The sequence below is a fragment of the Cebus imitator genome, unplaced genomic scaffold (assembly GCF_001604975.1).
Source record: "Cebus imitator isolate Cc_AM_T3 unplaced genomic scaffold, Cebus_imitator-1.0 Scaffold33, whole genome shotgun sequence".
In the NCBI taxonomy this organism is placed as follows: domain Eukaryota; kingdom Metazoa; phylum Chordata; class Mammalia; order Primates; family Cebidae; genus Cebus; species Cebus imitator.
In genome coordinates this window covers 899,128-921,212 of record NW_016107348.1, presented here as the reverse complement: position 1 = coordinate 921,212, position 22,085 = coordinate 899,128, and the positions used below count along the sequence as shown (strand labels likewise).

The window sequence follows — 22,085 nt, the reverse complement described above, 5'->3', positions numbered from 1 at the left end:
ATTATTTTGTTCTAGGTTTCTTAGGAACACTGTCCTTCCTTTTTCTCTTTTTTGAGGGAGAAAAAATAAAAGTCAAACTTATCTGGTAGTGTTCCCTTAAAAAAATTTTTAAGATTTTAACTTAAAACAAGAGATGGGGTCTCACATGATGACCAGGCTGGTCTCAAACTCCTGGCCTCAAGCAGTCCTCCCATCTCCTAGCCTGTAATCCCAGCACTCTGGTCTCCTAAAGTGCTGGGATTACAGGCATGAACTGCATAACTGGCCAAAAATTTTTTTTTGAAATACAGAAATTAGCCAGGCATGGTGGCACATGACTGCAGTCCCAGCTACTCTGGAGGCTGATGTAGGAGGCTCAGTTGCGCCTCTGGAGAAGCTGGGACTACAGTTGGAGGAGGAGAGCCAAGGTCACACCACTGTATTCCAGCCTGGGTGGGAGTGAGACCCTGCCTTAAAAAAAAAAAAAGAATAGAGATAAACAAACCTAATTCACTCATTTTAGTATTTCCATTTGTTTTGTATGTCGAATCTGCAAGAGAGATAGCAAGAGAATGATTAGGGCTGAAAAGGAAATGCATCATATGGTTCCTTATCACAGGTTCATCAACGAAGCCTTAGTAGATCTTCACCACTGAAATACTTAAAAGGATATCTATCGAAATAAATCAACGTAATTCGTAGAATGAGAAGCGACAGAAACCTAATGTAAAGACAAATACATTTCCTTTTTAGTCCCCATGATAAAGCATCTTTAAGAGCCAAAAAACAATGAAAATGAAGTAGAAGTAGACCACTTGGAGTGACCTTACTAGTTTTCTTCATAGTCATAAAATCAATTTCAGGCAATACTTTTTAAAGTTTTCGGAAAAAAAAAGAAAAATAAGGTAACAGAGGGAGGGACATTTTGTAGTCCTGTGCCACAGAGCTCCATCTTAAATTTTTTGTTGGCAGTATACCGGAAGAATAAAGTCCCTGACCATAGTTTAAAATCATCGCAGCTAACAGAAAGAATCATAGCAACATATAAGAAACAATCTCTTTAAAAAATATGGAAGCCCTGTATATATGAATATAGAAATATATCTCTCTCTCTGTATGTTAAATAAACATAAAAACAAACAAGAAAGTGCAGAAAAGTAAGCCAGGTGCTGTGGCTCATGCCTGCAATCCCAGCACCTTGGGACGCCAAGGTGGGTGGATCGCTTACACAGGTGTTGAGATCAGCCCAGGTAATGTGGCAAAACCCATCTCTACAAAAAATACAAAAGTTAGCCAGGCGTGGTGGTGCATGCATAGTCCCAGCTACTTGGTGAGCTGCAACAGGAGGACTGCTTGAGCTGAAGAGGTTGAGGCTGGTGTCAGCCCTGGTTACACCACTGCACTCCAGCCTGGATGAAGAGTGAGACCTCGTCTCAAATTGGGGGAAAAAAAAAAAGACAGAAATGAGAGTTTAGTAAGCCAAAATTTGTGTTACAAAAAAGGCAAGATAATTTTCTCCATGAATTTCTGTAAATCTCCAAAAAAATGGAAACTGACAACATGGGTTGCTTTTGATGAAGAGAGACTGGCTGGCTGAAGGACAGAAGGCAGGGAGAGTTTTTAATGTATATTTATAGTAACTTCTGAGTTCTGAACCATATGAATACATGTACAACCATATTTAAAAATAAACTTATGTTTATAAAAAAGGTAAGCCAACAGACAAAACAATCTCTTACCAAATCTTGGGTTTCTTAGAGGGGGTCGACATAAGCTGATTATAAGATCTTCACTCAGCACTAATATAAGAAGAAAAAACATTTAAAAATATATAAAATGTGAAACACATTAGCTTTATTATATGATCATCCCTTATTTAGTCAACAAAGGTTTATAGAGCTTTTATTCATGCTAGAGAATTAGAGACAAGTTTTCTTCCCTTTTCTTTACTTTTTTCTTTTCTTTTCTTTTTTTTTTTTGTGGATGGAGAAAAAAAAGCCTGTTACCCAGGTTACAGTGCAGTGGCACCGTCTTGGCTCACCACAACCTCCGCCTTGCGGTTTTCAAGTGATCCTCCTGTCTCAGCTTCCTGAGTAGCTGGGATTATAGGTGTCTGCCACCATACCCAGCTAATTTTTGTATTTTTAGTAGAGACAGGGTTTCACCATGTTGGCCAGATTGGTTTTGAACTCTTGACCTCATGATCCACCCGCCTTGGCCTCCCAAATTGCTGGGATTGCAGGCATGAGCCACCGTGCCTGGCCAAGAAACAAGTTTTCTAAGTGAAAACTTCTGTGAACTAGTGACAATAGTGAACTAGAGACAAGTTTCCTGCCATATAAAATGTATAGCCTTGATGAAGAAATTCGCAATTTTTGTCATCAAACAGTATCTGTAGGAAAGGAAAGAAATACTAAATAAAATTATTGTAAATGGCTCAATTAAGAACCAAAATCTGTATTATAGCACAATTCAATTACCTGTTCCATTTGTGACTGATCCTCATTGTGGATTACTTGTGGAATATTTTAATTTTAGGGTTAATATCCTGAGACTTAATACACTCATTCTAACTCTTTAACCTTGTGTTGAGGAAATGCAAATTAATTTTAAATAAAGACGTTAACGTGGGCCAGGGTTCAATTCAAACTGTCTATAGTTCAATAGCATACTGGTTAGTGGAGAAGCCGATTCTACTAAAATGTTAATTTTAGTCTAGAAAACCACCTATAAAGATATGTTTTCTCCAAGTACTTCACACAACATATTCTAAAACCAAACACATATCAAAATTTGGATTGTATTATGTTTTGTTTCACGTATCCGTATAAGAAAGCATTACGTCTTAGCTCTGAGTTACAAAGCCACATTCTGGAACTTCGATGATCCCCTTAAATATTCCAGCTCTAAGATTCTGTGAAATATCTATCTCAGTTAGTATTTCACATATCAAGTATTTAGAACTTATATCAATATCTTTAAAAATAAATCTTGCCAGCCTGGGCAATATAGGGAGACCCTGTCTTTACATAAAATACAAAATTAACCAGGCATAGTGGTGTGCGCCTGTAGTCCCAGCTACTACTTGGGAAGTGAAGGCAGGAGGATAGCTCGAGCCAGGAGTTTGTGGCTCCAGCCTGGGTGACAGTGAGACCCTGTCTCTTTAAAACAAAAATAAAATCCCTTGCACACGTGATAATAAAGGCAAATTTTAGTTTCTGTTACTCCACATATGACAACTACCTTTCTCTTTTTCTTCCCTATATTCTAGCCTTTTCAGGTTTAATTAAAACCTAAAACTCAAAATCTACTTTTGGCTTGTTTACTTTTACTAAGCTATGTTTAATCAAACTTACTCTATAGACATCAATTACTACTTCAGATTCCATCTTTTCATTTAAGAAGCATTTCCTGTATGTGCTACTATATACATAGCCCTATGTAAAGTACTTGAAAGACACACAGTACCAGAGAGAGGTATGAGAGAATAAAATATAAAGGACCCTTCTTTGGTAGGAGCCTCCCTCACTTGTCTGCTTTTGTTCACCACTGCACCCTCAACATCAAAGCACAGAGACTGGCACAAAGCAGGTGCTCAATAAATATCTGGAGAATGAACAAATGCTCTAACTACAGCAGCTAGAGAAGCAAATGGTCACGATAAAATAGTAAGCATTTAAAAACAATTATCTATGATTATTTAGCTAGAAGCCACACTGGTAGAACAAAAATACCCATTTAACTTTAGGAAAAGTAAATATGATTTGTCCTAATATATTTTTAGATTATAAAATTAGTTTCATAATTTCCAGAAAGGAATGAATCTGGCCATAGAGGAATAACTGTATATAGGTATATATGACCTGAATTGATTAAACAATCTAATGGCTATTTTAATGTGAAAACAACTCAATTATGTCAAACAAAAAGATTTCAAACTATATTCCTGTTCTGAACTAATCAACATTTTTCAAGTTTTCCAATAACATGATGACCAAATTATGTGGATATTTTTAGTATACTGCTTTATAAGGTGGTCCTTTGGTTTAGTCTATATATATATATTTTTTTTACATGGAGTCTTGCTCCATCGCCCAAGCTGGAGTGCAGTGGCATAATCTCAGCTCACTGCAACTTCTGACTCCCAGGTTCAAGTGATTCTCCTGCCTCAGCCTCCCGAGTAGCTGGAATTACAGGTGCCTGTTGTATTTTTAGTACAGACAGGGTTTCACTATATTGACCAGGCTGCTCTCGAACTCCTGACCTCATGATCCGCCCACTTTGGCCCCGAAGTGCTAGGATTACAGGTGTGAGCCACCGTGCCTGGCCTAGGTCTTTATTCTTAAGGGTATCCTTGCATAATTTTCTCTCAGACCACGCTGGTAGCCTTATATGCAATTACAGCAATATTTTGAATAGCAAAGTTAAACCACACATCTATCATTCTATGAGGAAGAAGGGCTTATCCTTACCTTAAACTTGTACTTAAAGCAGTCCTCCATCAAAGAGTGACTCCATTTAAATAATTTCTCTTAGACTTTATAAGCGTTTAATAATTCCCTAAACTCTCCTTTCATTAAGAGGCACGGGGAGGGAACATGCCAAGTATTAGATGTAGTACAAAAGCACCTTTTAGAGGAAGAAACCCCTGAGTATCTCAAACCTCTCAAAGACAGACATACCCTTATATCTAGTGATACTGAATGTGCAGTGTGCTATTGATACAGTCCCAAAATCTATGTATAGATTCCATTCAAACTGTCATTTATATTGGTAAACTTTTTTTTTTTTTTTTGACAGAGTCTCGCTCTGTTGTTCAGGCTGGAGTGCAGTGGCACGATCTCTGCTCACTGTAGTCTCTGCCTCCCAGGTTCAAGCGATTCCCCTGCTTCAGCGTGCTGAGCAGCTGGGACTACAGGTGCATGCCACCACGCCCAGCTAAATTTTTTTGTATTTTTTAGTAGAGATGGGGTTTCGCCATGTTAGCCAGGATGGCCTCGATCTCCTGACCTCATAATCCGCCCGCCTTGGCCTCCCAAAGTGCTGGGATTACAGGTGTGAACCACCGTAATGGCTATAAACATTTTAAATTTCCATTTATAGCATAAGCTTCCTTAGAAAAAGGACACATTTAAGCAAAATTGTATGAACTTCACATTTCTTGTAAAGTGCTATGAGAAAAGAAAACCCTCACTTGTATGTTTCACTGGGTACAAAGTGATTTCAAGTGTATTATCTCATTTCTCCAGTGGCCCTGTGACTTATGCAGGGCAAATAACACAGATAAAGGCCTAAGGCTCAAGGTGGGTGAATAACTTCACCGAGGTCCAGGGCTTTTCCCAGAACCTTATGCAGACATGATGTCCTCTGTTAACAGTCCTTAAATATGAGCCTAATATAAACTCCAAAAAGACTATTCCAGGCATTCTAGTACATAATAGTTTTATAATGGTCTGGAGGCTGGCACTCAGTAGTCTTCATTACACCAATTTACTTAACTTCATACATTGTATAAATTACTCTAGATTTAAAATTTGAAATATTTTTGCTTTCCCAGGTATACAATAAAATCTACTATAAATAAATTTAAGATTATGGTTTTCCAAAATGGCCCAGAAAACCTGATTACAGCATCATCGTTCAAAGCATTTTTCTAAGACAGTTTATAATCTTCACACAGTAACATAGACTATTCAAGGACTATAGGATAGGCCGGGTGCAGTGGCTGACACCTATAAACTCAGCACTTTGGGAGGTCAAGGTGGGTGGATCACCTGAGGTCAAGAGTTCAAGACCAGCCTGGCCAACACGGTGAAACCCCATCTCTATTAAAAATACAAAAATTAGCCAGATATGGTGGCAGGCACCTGTAACCTCAGCTACTTGGGAGACTGAAGCAGTACAATCATTGGAAGCCGGGAGGTGGAGATTGCAGTGAGTGGAGATGGTGCCACTGCACTCCAGTCTGGGCAACAGAGCAAGACTTTGTCTCAAAAAAAAAAGAAAAAAAATTTAGCACAAAGGTATGTTTATTTGAAACTGAACTTGAACCAGACATATTTATTCTAAATTCAGAATAGAATGGTTCACATTATAAGGCATAATCTTATTAGAAGCAACAGATAAATAAGTCAGGATCTGGGTACTAAAAACCAGGGATGATCAATTTTAATAGCTATGATCATTTATTATTGTGAGACTTTCCTAACATCAAAAAAAGCAAATTGAAAATTAAATGGAACTAAAACCCAAAGCATTAACAACTTAACTGGACTTAATCCTTTCTCCAGCTTTTTAAAATATTTTAAATAACTTTTAAAACTTAAGTAAACTATTAAATGTAGCCTACTTCCATGTTACGTTGATTCTAAGACAAGTTTTTTACACCCTTTAACATCCCAACATCTCTGAAATTGGGATGCGTCATATAATTATGGCACATTACCATAAATTACTAAAAAATTGGCAGCATTTTCCCCTGCTAGATGGTACATAAAATGATGATGATGTTTTAAATCAAAGATGGCATCTTAGATTTGACAAATCACAGTATTAAACTGAAAAGACTGAATACATTGTGTCAAGATTTTACCAAGAAAAGACTTAATCCATTTTAAACAGAGGGCAGTACGACTCATTCATTCATTTGATACTTAACAAACTTCACTAAGCAGCTCGTTATGACATGAGAGAATGACAGTGAGCCACTTGTGGGAGAATGAAAGGGCTCTGGAGAAAACAAATCTGGGTTTGAATATGGGGTTCTGTCATATGTGCGATCTTAGAGAACTGTCTTAGCTTCTCTGAGCTTCAGTTTTCTCTTCTATGAAGTTGGTATAATATTTATCTTACAAGGTTATATGGGTGGCTGCTCCTCTGAGTACTCTGCCTTTGTCTTTTCTTTACACATACTTACATTGCTTAATTCGATGAACATTTAAAAAGCTGGCAGGTAAGGAGAAAAACAAAAAGTTAACTATTCTTACCTGGAGCCTCCTGTGTGCTCCTGACAGTTTTCTTTGAGATCGTTTGGCTTAAATCACTTTGGGAAGATGATTCGTCCTCTAAAAAAACAGACGTAACAAGAGTTAAAATTCAGAACATGACCTGGGAGATCATGGCACAGATTATGGGTTTTTGTAACAATAACATAAGCAAAAGTGCAAGGAAATTCACTTCTTTAGAAACAGGTAGTTAGGTTTACCAAACTTAGGAATTAAACTAGTCAGAATTCCTCTTGAGATAGAATACAACTAATTCATCAGAACATAAAAATATTTGCATTGTTGTTTTACAAAAATATATGACTTCGGAAAAGTAAAAAGATGGAGTAGAGAGTCACAAATGGTGTGGAAGAAAGCAGAAGAGTGAAAAATGTTTAAAGATTTTTATTAAATCCTTAAAGATTTAATAAAATAGGGGTAAATTCTTTACTTGTAAAAAAGAAAAAAAAAGTTAGCCTATATAACTGCACTAGGCTCTGTGGAACTTAATACAATGTAACATATTTATTGCCCACCACGTGCAAAGCATTCTTCCAAGTACTGAAAGATACTGGATTAAACTAAGTACTTAAATTACTATCAACTATATATAATAGGCTCCTTGTCTGCAAAAACTTCATAATCTTAAAAGAGATAAAACTAACACATATATGGGCTATACTGTCTTGAGCTGCTACACCCAAAAGTAACTGACGTTAACTTTAACATAAAGTTTCCAAAATCAAGTCTTCAAATCTGTCAGTACCTTCACGAGTCAGCAGGAGAACCTGCAGCCTATCACCGTGCTCTAAGCTGCAAACCCACTCTTCCTCAAATCAATAGTCTACCACAAACTGTGTCATCCCATGGTGATTCAGATCCGCTGATTTTTACCTCACAGGTACCTTACCGTGGGACTAACATGAAACTTCATCTGTGACTCAGTGTTAGGTTCCAGAATGGGGAGGGGAGGGCAGGGTGGGAGAGGAATAGGTTAAGGAAACTGATCGGCCTATGACTTACCTAACGCTGTACCTTCACTTTGTCAGCATCCCTTTTGCCCATTTGGATGCAAACGCTAATGAATGGTCTTGTTTTTCAGGTTGCTTTGTCAGCCTGATCTGCTACACTACTTTAGGTTACAGGGACGGTCACCAAAGAGGCAAATTTTTAGCAGGGACCACCACACTGGAGAAAGAGCAATCAGCTCAAGTTTATCAGACACTGGGGCACATCAGTGCAGGATAAATGAGTTACCCCATTTCGGGGTAAGCATTGGGTGAGGTCTCAAGTCAACTCACTAAACCCGGGAACCCCTCGAAATGCCCATTCACAAAATCTCTCCTCCTTCTCTCCCCATCTGGGTGGGGAGGGAAGACTGGAAGGGTAGATCCTCAGCGGGGGGCACTGGCCTGTGAGCTTTAAAGAAGGAAATGGAAGTGGTTTCGGTAGAAACATCCGCAGGGTAGACGGAACCGAAATGAAACCAACCCTGGAGTAATTCGCTGTCCCCTGGTGAAGGCCTGCAGAAAAAGGCAGCCCAGACTCCCCTAAATTGATGCCCGATGTGGGCAGGGCGCCCCAGCCCTGCTTGGGTCGCTCCGCACGACCGTCTTTCCACTCCTTGGCTTGGCGCTTCCTTCCCGCTAGCGGGTCAGGATGGACCCTGCACGGGGGCACACGTCCAGAGGGGGCCGAGGAGCCCCCAATACCCAGTACCCAATCCCAGCACTGAGTACCCAGGAGTGGGTGAGATCCACCGAGGCGCGCGCCCGCCCCTGCGCGTTCCCTAGCTCGCGGCTGGGACTGTTACCTCCGCCGTCCTCACCTTCAGAGGAATGAGAGTCCCGCAGCCCTCTCCTAGTCGTAGCGGGAGACGGCTGTAGCGGAGACTGCTCTGAGTGCTGCTGCTGAACGCGGGTAGCCCTTCGCGTCTTCATCTCCTCAGCTTCCTGGGATCGCGGCTGCCTCCGCTGCCTAGACCGAAGGTAGTACGCGCTTTCTCTCACTTCCTCTTTCGCAGAATCGGGCCGGAACTCTTCTAGCCGGATTCGTTTTCCCACCGGGGACCTTTCTTTGGCCACCCGGGGCTCGAAGTCACCGTACACTTCTGGCGGCTCCTCAGAAAACCTCACTTCCCGCCGGCCCTGGCGCGACAGAGAAGTTGCGTACGCAGGCGCATCGCTGCTGCCGCCATTTTGAGGGGCGAGCCGGCCCCTTCCTTCTCGGATGGGGGCCCTGGGGGTGACGTACATACCCCATCCTTCCCGCACCGCCTCCGCCCGCCGCCCCTCCCCCGCCATAGTTGTTGACGTAGCTTGAGTTGATCGCGAAGATGGCTTTAATGGACCTTAGGTTCTCCTGCCGGTGGTGGCGATGGCTTCTCGGGGGTGTTAGGCGGTGGTCGCTGTGGTCAGGGAGGCAGTTGAGTGTCGCCGGGGCCGCCACCTGCGTCGTCACTGCTGTGTAGCAAACCTGCCTCTGGGCCCATGGTGTGTCTTGAGGGCTGTGGGAGAGGCAGTGCCAGAGCTGGGTCAGCTGCTGTGGGTCGCTCCCGCCTCCTGGCTGGAGGCACCAAAGAGGAGGAGAAGGGGGAGGAGGGACGTCTCTGCCATCGGCCTTAAGGGAGGGGTGGGGGCGACAGAAGGGTGGCAAGGCAAATTGCCTGTCCTAAGTCCAGCCGCTCGTGGCAAGTGTTGCCTGCACGCAGGGAGGCTCCGGAAAAACGAGTGAGACGAGGATGGAGAAGACCAAGTTGCGCTTCTCGGCCCCAGGCTGTTGCGCAGTTCCCCTGGAATCTTTTTGATCGACTGTTACGTTGGCCATGTCCTTCCCAGTGTCCCTAGCAGGAGTGATGGCCAGAGAATAACTTTCGCACATGTCATGTTTTCGTGGCAGAAATTTTAGTTTCAAGTTCCTTATGAAGGCGGTTACCGAGTTTTAAATTTTGTCACCTGTTGAGAGTGCAAAATCCCATCTACAGTCATAGTCGTTGGAAACATTTTCTTTTCTGAAATATACCCGTAGGAAACATAACCTGATTCCGGTTCTTTAATATTTCTTGGTTTTATACCAAGAGAAGCACTTGCTCGGAAGACCATGTTAGCGCTACATTATGCACAGTGAGAAGCGAACAAGTTTTTTGATTAAAGACAGCACTGTAATTTTAAGTTGTGATCCATTACTTTTATTCTGGATATGACGTGATGCTCTACATTTGATTTAGCATGTTTTCTGGACTTTATGGAATAAGACAGCATGATAAAAGCTATTTGTTTCACCTTCATATACCATGTTTACAGATGTGGCTAATCTTCAAATACCTAACCAAATTTAGACACACTCAGGGAAGGTCGATTAAGTTCGTGTAAAGTCTGAGTAATTATTGAAAGAAAACTTACTTCAAAAAATAAAAATAAAAAGGCCGGGCGTGGTAGCTCGTGCCTGTAATCCCAGCACTTTGGGAGGCCAAGGCGTGTGGATCACCTGAGGTCAGGATTTCGAGACCAGCCTGGCCAACATGGTGAAATCCCGCCTTAAAAGGAAAAGCTTAAATTGCTTTCACATGTACAATTTCTTGTAGGACTTTGTATGATTGATTAGAGCGAATATATTTTAAAAATTGTAATTTGGATACCAGTTACAATGAGTGATTCTGAACAATATGAAGGTGTTTGTTTATTCTTCCAAGCAATCTTAAAATGTTTCTGAGCAACTAATTTGTTGCTCAAACTTGGCACAAATTTCAACTACTGAAGTCGTAATCTGTACTATGCTTTTACTAATATTGTCCATAAATTTGGCCACAGGCACGAGGAGTTACAGCTTTAGAGTGAGATAGGGTTTGGCCTGTTAGGAGCTTAGTTTACTGTAGGTTTATTAAACAATATAGCTTTTAAAAAACTGCAGGAACAGTAACAAGAAAGACCTTGCCCTCTCTCCCTCCCTCCCTGCCTCCCTTCCTCCCTGCCTCCCTGCCTCCCTTCCGCCCTTTCTTCTCTCTTTCTTTTTCTTGTCTTTTAAGGAAACGTGAAAAGGATACTCTCTTTTGTCAGCGTGGATTAGATGCTATATTTTGGAAATTTGCTAGATTTACTCTTTTCCAGCAAAATCCTGAAAAATAGTGATATCGTAATATGTGGCTTTATGTTTTAAGTAGTGCTTTCTCTTTAAAGTGGCTATTACATGACTCATTAGTAACACAATAGTAAACGTTCCTTAATAGATTTACTTATTAAATGTAAATTTTATAGTAATATATTGAGTTCATGTTATGAACATTAAAGCCTCCTTGAAACATTTTACAAAGGTGACTGTAGAAACTGGGATACTAGCTTATAAAACTTGGATACAGGCTTGTAAAACTTGGGTTTGAGGGACAAATTAAAAAGGAAACGAGAGTCTACTAATTCAAGTTGAATTAGAAGTTGAAAGATTCTACATATTACTGAATAATCAGAATATGCATATTTTGTAATTAAAACTGCTTATAAAGGCTTAGGAATGTCCTTTCAACTAAATTAACGAGACACTTATTGTAAAATTAGAGGCATGGTAACTTTAATGCTAATATATTTATGTGTATATATATATATGTGTGTGTGTGTGTATATATATATACATATATGTATATATAGGCATAGGATTTTCCCTCTTTTGTCGAGGTTGTAAGCATGTAGAAACATACCTCTACTGTGATTGCCTCCTTCCCCTAGAAACTGTGCGGATACCAAACTTTCATCACTGTGAAGCAAAGCTAAACTGTTGACAAACTAGATATTCTGCTGTAGCTATTATCCAGTCTGTAAGAGTGGCTCAAAACAGGTGACATTACAGTGACAGTAGACCACCTTGGTCTCCGAAAGTGCTTGGATTACAGGTATGAGCCATTGAGCTCAGCCAAAACCAATTCTTCTAAGTGAAACATTTTAAAACAATAAATTTTTGTATAGGAACTTTTTGTTTAGGGTAAGTAGAAATTCAGTTAAAGAGCAAGCATCTATCCATTGTGACTTAGTAGTAGAAATGAAATAGGCAACATTGTTATTTTTAATAAGGAAAAGATGATTAAAATATTAAATAGGAAGTTAATTAAAGACATAGTAGCTGGCTCCATTTATTCCTCATTCTTACAAGTGATTGGAAAAAATATTTTAATAATACAAATGAAAATATCTAGCTGGAAATGTTACACTGAAATTAAACACAAAGTGAATGGAATATAGTATTCTACTTTGTTGAATTAGAAATTGCAGTTAATTATTAAACAGCATCGAGTATTACCAAATCCTGTCACTTCTGCCAAAAGAAGATGATTGAGAAATGAAGGCATCAAAGTCATATTACATGAGGAATTATTAATTCAATAAATACTTGAGGTACTATGTAGTAGGCAGTCCCTGTTCTCTGTGCTGGGGATACAGCAGTGAACAAAATAGACTAAAAGACAAAAAACGTTTTCTGCCTTCTTAGAGATTATATTCTATGGGAGGAGTCAAGCAAAAATCAAAATAAGTAAAATAGTGTGTTGGTCAGGACTGTTACAGAAAAAAAATGAGGAAAGGGGAAGGGAGTTTTACATGAGTAGATTTCTTCTGTGTTGTCTTGAATTGGCGTGGGTCAGGAGCAAGAGTTTTAGACTTCGATTTTGCCCCCAACCAATTGTATGTTCTTGGGTAAGTTGCTCACCATCTCTTAATTTTCACATTTATAAAATTAACAGATAGCTTTTTGTTGTTACTATCATTTAGCAGACATACTACATACGTCATCTGATTTACTCATAACAATCTTATGAGGTAAACAACGTCCCCATTTGACACTCGGGCAAACAGATTTAGATTAGGCAACTCTTTTGAGGACATGCTCCTCTTAATGGCACAGAGGGTGAGTTCCAGGACACGGTGCTTGCCCTTACCATTCGGTACTAGTTATGACTGTGTTGGTCCTGAGTTAGGTCATATGGGTCAGGGTGGTCAGACGTCTTGCAGAGATTCCTGCAATCCTGTCATATAGCTTGAGAACTCGGGGACCTCTGCAGGTTGGTTGCACACATTTACCGTGCCTATCGCTGGGTAAGAGGACCTGTAGGTAGAGGGCGAAGGATGGAGAAGGCGGCAGAAGGCAGGGCACAGAGACTACTACTCCCAGCATTCCACGGGCTCCTTCCCGCGGAAAGTGTCTCTCATATGGGCGGGGACACTGGACGACATTCGGGCCGCGGCGGCCGCTGGGTGCAGCCGGGCGGTGTGGAGTGGAAAGAGCACTCGAAGGGCTCCCCTGATACTAACAGTTCTACGATTTAAAACTCCGCCGGAATTTGTAAGTAAACAAAATGACTATACAACTTTTCCATGTTTTAGTATTGGAACTGATATGCTGAATTTTTCAAAAGGGCTTTCAGAAACGGCCCCTCCCCACCCCCACCTCCCCACTGCCCAAACGATATTTTTATTTATATTGTTTTTGAGACCGGTACTTGCCCTGTCACCCAGGCTAGAATACGGTGTCGCGATCATAGCTCACTGCAGCTCCGTACTCCTGGGCTCAAGCGATCCTCCCGCCTCAGCCTCCCGAATAGCTGGGACTACAGGCCCGCAACGCCATGCCCCGCTAATTACTTTATTTTTTATTTTTGTAGAGACAGGATCTCACTATATTGCCCAGGCTGGTCTCGAATGCCTGGCTTCAAGTGATCCTCCCGCCTCCGTCTCCCAAAGTGCTGGGATTACAGGCTTGAGCCACCACACCTGGCCTCACTCGAACAGTAAACGAGGTAGGTTGGGGTTATATTTTCGTTTTGGGATAAAAAGAAACAGAATCTTATAAATATTAAACGGGTTAAGATGTGAGTAAATTTTTAGCTTTAAACTTTAAGATGAGAAGCAGAATTATTTTAGGGTTCGAAATGTAAGTGGGAAACTTCCCTGCTAGTGCAGGCGGCGGTTACTCCATGCCCGGCAGGCCTAGGTTCTCAGCATTCATCATCCTAATCCTGAAAAGATAGTAATTAAAAAAAAACATGGTGCTAAAAAGGGCAAACTTGTAGTTTTATTAAGACCTCCTACCATTTTTCTTATATATTATATATGTACCATACTCTCAGTTGTATTTCATACCGGATAAAAAAGTTTGCACCTTTTCCTTCTTTTAACAAAGTTCTTAGTACTCTCTACTTTATGAGTAATGCTTCATTATCAGACTTGATACTGTTACACAGATCCAGAAATGAGTTACACAGATTAAACATACTGGTTTTGTTTTACCTGTCTTTAGGTTTTAAAACATTTTATTTTGGATCTGTATGAAAGATCTTTTCTTTGTTTTAAGCTGTGGCAGCTATCCATGTTTTTTGAGTTTTATTTTTTCAGCCCAAGATGAGTATAAAGGGGCCAGTGGAAACATTTAATAAAAAAAAAAAGAACTCTAAGTACAGTATAGATGTTCTTGGAAGCCTTTGTGCGGATTAGAACAGTTTGAAAAACCAACATTCGCTGTGAGAACTGAGTGCCTGTCTTCAGTAATGTTTATTATGCTGAACGTGCAGTCCACAACTTGATTACCTGTTTTTCTGCAGGTTTGTGACGTAACCTTGGGTGACTCATTTAAGCACTATTTTATCTAGTTTCTTTCTAATGTAGAGGTAATGTTAGCTTGAGAACTTCAATAATTCACAAAGAAATTAACTTCAGAATTTAGCTAATTATTTGAGGATTATTGGGTATTTTAATAATGTGTTGTATCTTGTATATAACTTATTTTTGCCTAGTCATTTCTGTATTCCATTCATCTCCATGAACACAGACGTCAAAACTGTATTCCAGGAAAATCCACACTTCTTTGAAGGGCTACTTGAATTTACCGAAAGAAAGTTTGCTTCAAGAAGCCTTGTCTACTTTCTCACTTTGAGGTTGTTCACTAAGCCAACTGTGAAGGCACATTAACCTGTAGGTTCTACAACCTGCAAAAAAAATTGAAAGAATGAAGAATTGGCTGTTTTTGTTTACCATTTAGAATTTTAATTGTGTTAAAATTTCATTAATATTTCTGCATCATATGAACTACTGGGTTAAACTGTGTCCCACAAGGAGGAATTCAGTAGGTGATCATACATTATCATAAATTTTGCACAGAAATAAAGCATTTGGGAATAAAAAAGGGCATCCCTAACATCAATAATGAGCGTAGACTTTGGAGTCATAGCTGGGTTTGAATTCCTGTGTTGCCACTGTGTGGGCTATTTTCCTCTTTGCTAATATTTAAAGGAGTTGGCACATGATTTTTTTTTTTTTTTTTTTTTTTTTTTTTTTTCTTGGTTTTTTTTTTTTTTTTTTTTTTTTTTTGGTGCCATGGTCAGTTATGATCTGTGCACATAATTTTGGTAATTGAAATTTCTGGGAAGAAAATTTATCTGTAATTCCACTACCTCAACAAATCATATTGTTTTGGTTTTTAGAGATTTTCCTTCAGCCCTTGACCATGGGTATATATCATGTAAATAAATGTAATGACATTTTTGCAAAAAGTCAAATTTTAAAACACTGGTTTCTTCTGGGGTTTTGTTTTAATTACATAAAGGAAGCTGCCTGGTTTTGCCTTTAATAGTTCAAATAGGCCAGGTGTTACGGCTCACTCCTGTAATCCCAGCACTTTGGGAGGCTGAGGTGGGTGGATCACTTGAGGTCAGAATTTGAGATCAGCCTGGCCAACGTGGTGAAACTCCGTCTCTACTAAAAATACAAAAAAGTTAGCTGGGCATGGTGGCGGGGGCCTGTACTCCCAGCTTCTCAGCAGGTTTGAGATACAAGAATCGTTTGAACCTGGGAGGTGGAGGTTGCAGTGAGCCGAGATAGCACCATTGCACTCCAGTCTGTACAACAGAGGGAGACTCTGTCTCAAAAACAAAACAAAAAAACAAAGAAAACCAAGGGCAGAGAAGGGGAGAGAGAGGAAAAAAAAAACACCACCAAGTCAGAAGCTGGAGGAGTCATTTAGGCCTAGGCAGTCTGACCTTGGAGGATAGTTCTATGCTGGGTTCTATATTGGTAGATTTGCTTTATGGATGTTAGGTCCTATTTATAGGCAGGACTTGATCCTGGAGGCTTACTTGTAAGTTCTTTGTATAAAAGTAACATTATTTACAGTTTTTGTCTGTTTGTTTCTTGAGACAGGATCTCTCTCTTACCCAGGCTGGAGTGCGGTGGCACAGTCACAGCTCAATGCAGCCTTGACCTCCCAGTCTCAAGTGATCCTCCCACCTCAGCCTTCCAAGTAGCTGGGACTACAGGCACACACCCCATACTTGACTAATTTTTGTATTATTTTATGTAGCCAAGGTCTCGATGTGTTGCCTAGTGCCTAGGCTCTTCTCTGAACCCTTGGGCTCAAGCAGTCCTCCCCTGCCTCAGCCTCCCAAAGGGCTGGGATTATAGGCATGAGACATTGTACCTGACCACAGTATTTTTTAAAGTACTGTATAGAGGTACTTTATAACTACTTTTTTTTTTTTGAGACAAGGGCTTGCTCTGTCACCCAGGCTGGAGTATAGTGGCACTATCAATGCAAACTTGAGCTCCTGAGCTCAAGTGATCCTCCCACGTCGGTCTCCCAGGTTAACTGAGACTACAGGCACACACTGCCACACCCAGCTACTTTTTGTATTTTTGTAAAGATAGGGTGTTACTGTGTTGCCCAGGCTGGTCTCAAACTCCTGGCCTGGAGTCATCCTCCCACCTTGGCCTCTCAGAGGGCTGGGATTAAAGGCATGAGCCACTACGCCTGCCTTATCCCTCCCCCACCCCACTTTTAACTATTTTGACCACTAGATTTTTAACAAATTTTGCAGGAAAATAAAGATTAAGGAAATGTTTAGTTCCTTAAGAGATGAGGCCATTCACCTATAGTTTTATTAGTTGTAGTAAAAATATAACTTATACATAAGGCAAATTATAAGGTTTAAGCTTTCCTTGTTTAAAATTAAAAATACAAGATTTATAATGAAAGAAAACTAACTTTAAACCAATGGTCCTTAAACTTTATAGTGAACACCAGAGTCATCTGGCAAATCTGTGAAAGCAAATTCCTGCAGGAGTCTCAGAGATTCTGGTCTAGGTTGGGGCCTGAATTTGTGCTTTTAGCAAGCTCCTAGGTAACGTTAATGATTCCCAGCTAATGAATTTAATATAGTGAGGAAACAAACACTTGTTGTCCGCCTGTCTGGCTTAATAGTTCTATCCCAGTAGCACTGAGCATCCACATCTTGGCTTTTAAAGGAACTGGGACTTTTTAGAGAAGTGGCCGATTTCAGTGCTGGGGGCAGAGAAAATCCGAGATAAGCCTAAAACATCTTGTGGTGCTTGAAAGTAAGGAAATGCTAAAAAAAAAAGAGACCTTGTCGAAAGGACCCAAGAAGCAAGTTGAAGGAGTTCCTAGTATCCAAGTTGGAACAATTTGAGCAATAAAATGAATAATGATAGTATTGGACTTTAACCCATACAATAAAATGAGTTCATACTGATATTGCTAAATAAATAAATAAGTGTGGGGGGGAGGGACAACTGTAATTAATAAACATTTATATTTATTATTAATTCCAGTTAATAAACATAGATGGGAAGAAGGAAATACAAAACCACTGTTAGGGAAACAGTACCAAAGTAGTTGTTGCAGACAAAATCCAGTTAGAGGAAAATCAGAATATTAACATAGTCTCTAAGTATCTCTCCCAGGATAATTATTAACTACAAAGAAAAAATAGTGATCTGACAGTGGAGATACTATGTTTACAAAGTGACCAAGGTTAACATCACCAGTAATAAGACAAGGACATCATGAACCCAAAGATAAGCAGTGAGAAGGACACAGCAGCATTTCTGTGGTATTTGCTGTTCTTGCCAAAAATGCATAACCTTTTTATCTTTCTAATCACGATAAAATATTATAAAAACCTAAACCGAGGAACATCCTACAAAATAACTGGCCAGGCCGGGTGCAGAGGCTCATGCCTATAATCCCAGCACTTTGGGAATCCAGGGCAAGAGGGTTGATTGAGCCCAGGAGTTTGAGACCAGCCTAGGCAACGTAGCAAGACCACATCTCTATTTTTTAAAATTAAAAACAAAAAACACCAAACCCCAAATAACTGACCAGTATTCTTCAAAAGTGCCAAGGTCACAAAGACATGAAAGGGTCACAAAAGACATGTAAAGACCGAGGAACTCTCATAGACTGGAGACTAAGGAAAAATAACAACTAAAGGCTACATGATGTGGGGATCCTGGATTGGCCCTGGGAACTTACAGAGGACAGTAGTGGAAAAAATGGTGAAATTTGAACATGGCCTCTAGTTTAATTAATTGAATTGTACAAATGTTAATTTCTTATTTTTGATAACTATAAGATGCTAGATGAAAGATATAAGGGAACTCTGCAATTTTTGCAACTTTTCTGTAAGTCTAAAATTAGTTCAAAATAAAAAGTTTAATAAAAATATGTTGACTTGAAGTAGAACTAAGAGTGAATAGGGAAGTTAAACTAAAACTGGCAGTCAGTTGTGCCACTCACTATCAGAATTTTTTTTTTTTTTTTGAGAAGGAGTTTAGCTTTTGTTGCCCAGGCTGGATTGCAGTGGCTCCGTCTTGGCTCACCACAATAGCCTCCTAGCTTCAAGTGATTTTACTGCTTCAACCTCCTCAGTAGCTGGGATTACAGGCATGCGCCACCACATCCAGCTAATTTTGTATTTTTAGTAGACACGGGATTTCTCCATGTTGGCCAGGCTGGTCTTGAACTCCTGACCTCAGGTCATCCACCCACCTCCGCCTCCCAAAGTGCCGGGATTACAGGCGTGAGTCGCCGCACATGACCACTATCGGAAATCTTAGCAAACTCTTAGATCCTTCATGCATAGCTTAATACCTCTACATGGTCAGCTGAAACTGCAGACACAAGTCAGAGGAGTTTGGAGGGAATAGGAAGGGTAAGTAGGAAAGAAATACTTTCTGTAGTCAGAAAATATATATAGGATTTGAACTGCGCCAGGCATTCAGTTCCTGTATAAAAAAACAGTTTCCTAAGGAAATAGAATGCTCTTTGTTCCTAGGCTAGGACTTTTTCAGACTCCCTAGAATAAGTCACTAGTGAGTGAAAATACAGAGAAATGAGTGAGTAAATTGTGAAAATAATAATGCTGGGATATTATGACAGTGGATATGGTACAGAGGAGTGAGCAAGACTTAGAATTTTAGTTTTAGACAGGCAATAAATAGCTAGCACAAGTTAACGGAAATATCTAAGCTTGGCACCAGATCTGACTGTTGAAAGTTGTATATTAGCCTTAAAGGTTTGGCTGCTGGTGTTTTGAAGTGAAACTGTAGACAGAGTTTGGACCATGGGCTTTTGGAGCATTAGAGCAACATAGAATTTTTATTCTATGTACCAGTAAGTTTCTAAACCAGTTGTTCACCTTTATGATTATCCCCCTCGAAAAGTATGCTAGCAATGCATACACACCTGTTTTGTTTGTCAGTTCCTGGGGCAAGAGAGAGGAGAACATTCTGCAGCTGTTTTCTAACTTTGGATCATATTTTTTATTTGGCTTATCTGTTCTAAGGAGGGAACAGTGTGTGTACTAAATAGTACTGAAGATTGTTATCCACATGCCTTCTCTCAGTCATCTCAAGACTGCCAAATTAAAAGTACTTTCTCACAAAACAAGTTGACTTTTTCCCAGGAGCGTTTTATTTGCAACAAAAAATTATTTTAGATTATATGAATTCAAAAAGAAGAATGATTCCTTTTTTCATACTCATTAATCTCTCATCTAAATTCAGAAGTTGTGAAACAGGAAGCTCTTAAGATTTCACTTTGTGTATGAAACTTACTGGAGACTATCTCATACAAAAAGTTATGATTATTGATTAGCTTTGACAACCCCCTAGAAGAAAATATTTAAAATAGGAATTCAAGAGAGTTTAAAGCATTTATACTTTTTCTTTGTGCCTATCTTGATTTTATATATCATACGAGGAATTGGTTGAGGCTGAAGTCTAAAGGATGAATTGTGTGGAAAAATCACTCCAATCCTGACTCAGTCTGAAACTTAATTCTCATGCTACCACGAAAAAGAATGAAGGAATTTTTATCGATTGAAGGCAGGTTTGAGCCTATGATATGTATACATTCAGGAAATTGGAAAGAACAAGATAGACTTTTTAGAGAAGTTAATTAAAAAGTTGCCATGGTTAGTCGATGTAAATGTCAGTGGAGAAATAGAACTACATTTCTATTTCGGTGTGAAAGTACTATTTTCTTCTCTAAATTTTCTTTTAATAAAGTTTCAGGAAGGATCTTAAATTTATTTAATTCACATACACAAAACCCCTGATTTGTATTTTCTTTTGTATGGCATTTGTGCAGTAGAAAAGCTCCTCAAATTTTGTTTTTTTTGCCCACTGTTTAGTGAAGGAGGTTTGAAAATACAGGCATCCCAGCTTCTGTTGTGGGCCTCCCTAAATTTCCTGTGATCTCTACAGGGGATCTTTTTTATATTCCTCCAAGTGCCCTTAGCCTTTGCCTAAGTCACTGGTTCCAGTCTGGATTCCCTAGACATCTGGAAGTCCTGAATGATTGTTTTTTCTGTATCCGTAGTACTTGGCATTGGGCCTAGCACATGGTGCTTTCCTCAAATAACTTAAACAATTATGTTTAACAATCAGTAGAGTAATGGTAGTTCTCAAGGTATTTTCAGCATTTCTAAAAACCTAATGACAGTCATATATTTACCTTCAATCAGTTGCTTTGGACTTAAGCTAATGGAGTTGAGAAAGGAAGCTGATTTTACAAATCCAGATCTTTCCAACTCTATATTATAGACATGTAATATATTCTGTCCAATGTAAAATATTGGAAGTTCTAAACCAAGGCTAGTAACAGTCGTTTTTTGTTTTATTTGAAATTCTGTTTGGCAGATCTACATATCTGATTACTAAAAATGAGAAAATGAAATTATTATGAGACTGCAGATTGTTTGGACATCTTTCCAAAATGGGGGAGGAGGGGTGGGGTTGGAGAAAAGGTACCTTGGATAGCAAAATGATTAGGAAGCATGGTGCCTATGGTTCTGAGTCATTTCAGATTCCTCTAGGAGTTTAAAAAGATTTACCATCTTTTGGAAAAGAAATACACGTATGTATATAGAGAGTTTTATATGTAATTTCAGAGGATTCAGGACTCTCTGAAGTTTGTCCTGTATTTTTTGGTGTGGAAGTGAAAAATTAGAAGGGGTGATTTCTCCCACTGCCAGTATTTATTCATAATGGAAGAGGGTCGTTTGGCTTTTTGAGCAGATTAAACGAGTTAATACAAATAAAGTGTGTAGAACAGAAAATAGCACTCCATTAAGGGTTAGCTACTAAGTGTTATTATCTAACAGACAGAGGGTTACTGTATACCATTTAATACCCTGCCAAATAAAGTTCTCTGAGCTGTAGATTGCCTAGAGGAACTGTGTCTTTTTCTAATTTGTATAAAGGCGTCATACGAAATAGCAACTTCCCTACACACAAATTCATGCCTTCATAGAGTATGCTAAGATAAACCCTCCTTTTCGTACAGCCATTAGATAGGCTTCTTTTACCTTGTTTCTATGAAGAGATGGCTGCTTAAAATTTTGTGAGGAAAACAGATCCATATCCTTCTATATGGCTCTTCTTTATCCCAGCAAAAGTTGCCTGCTTTGCCTCTGAGCAAGTTAACTGCTACTGGTCTTCTTGTCCACAGTGTGAAAGTTTGTTTTTGCTTATTAATCTCTTTCTCTTTTTTTTTTTTTTTGAGACGGAGTTTCGCTCTTGTTACCCAAGCTGGAGTGCAATGGCCCGATCTCGGCTCACCGCAACCTCCACCTCCTGGCTTCAGGCAATTCTCCTGCCTCAGCCTCCTGAGTCGCTGGGATTACAGGCACACGCCACCATGCCCAGCTAATTTTTTTTTTTGTATTTTTAGTAGAGACGGGGTTTCACCATGTTGATCAGGATGGTCTCGATCTCTTGACCTCGTGACCCACCCGCCTCAGCCTCCCAAAGTGCTGGGATTACAGGCTTGAGCCACCGCGCCCGGCCAATCTCT

General features: G+C 39.7%; 3 protein-coding genes across 4 annotated transcripts in view; 2 read left to right on the top strand and 1 right to left on the bottom strand.

Moving 5' to 3' along the window:
- TOR1AIP1 (torsin 1A interacting protein 1) overlaps positions 1 to 9,678 on the bottom strand; it is a 43,673-nt gene extending 33,995 nt beyond the window's left edge. The window contains exons 1-4 of one of the 2 annotated variants that reach the window (XM_017524434.2): positions 8,791 to 9,678; positions 6,966 to 7,043; positions 1,719 to 1,778; positions 485 to 529 (exon numbers count right to left, since the gene is read on the bottom strand). In XM_017524434.2, coding sequence (XP_017379923.1) covers positions 485 to 529; positions 1,719 to 1,778; positions 6,966 to 7,043; positions 8,791 to 9,265 — 658 coding nt within the window. In that variant the 5' untranslated portion in view covers positions 9,266 to 9,678. The remainder of the gene's footprint in view (positions 1 to 484; positions 530 to 1,718; positions 1,779 to 6,965; positions 7,044 to 8,790) is intronic. The other variant, XM_017524435.2, reaches the window with a different exon arrangement.
- Positions 9,679 to 13,158: 3,480 nt separating this feature from the next.
- LOC108301310 (torsin-1A-interacting protein 2) overlaps positions 13,159 to 22,085 on the top strand; it is a 34,920-nt gene continuing 25,993 nt past the window's right edge. The window contains exons 1-2 of the mRNA XM_017524439.2: positions 13,159 to 13,283; positions 13,603 to 13,737. The gene's annotated coding sequence lies outside the window, so the exon portion shown is untranslated. The remainder of the gene's footprint in view (positions 13,284 to 13,602; positions 13,738 to 22,085) is intronic.
- The window catches only part of LOC108301312 (torsin-1A-interacting protein 2), a 15,194-nt gene continuing 6,267 nt past the window's right edge, over positions 13,159 to 22,085 (top strand). The window contains exons 1-2 of the mRNA XM_017524442.1: positions 13,159 to 13,283; positions 13,603 to 13,737. The gene's annotated coding sequence lies outside the window, so the exon portion shown is untranslated. The remainder of the gene's footprint in view (positions 13,284 to 13,602; positions 13,738 to 22,085) is intronic.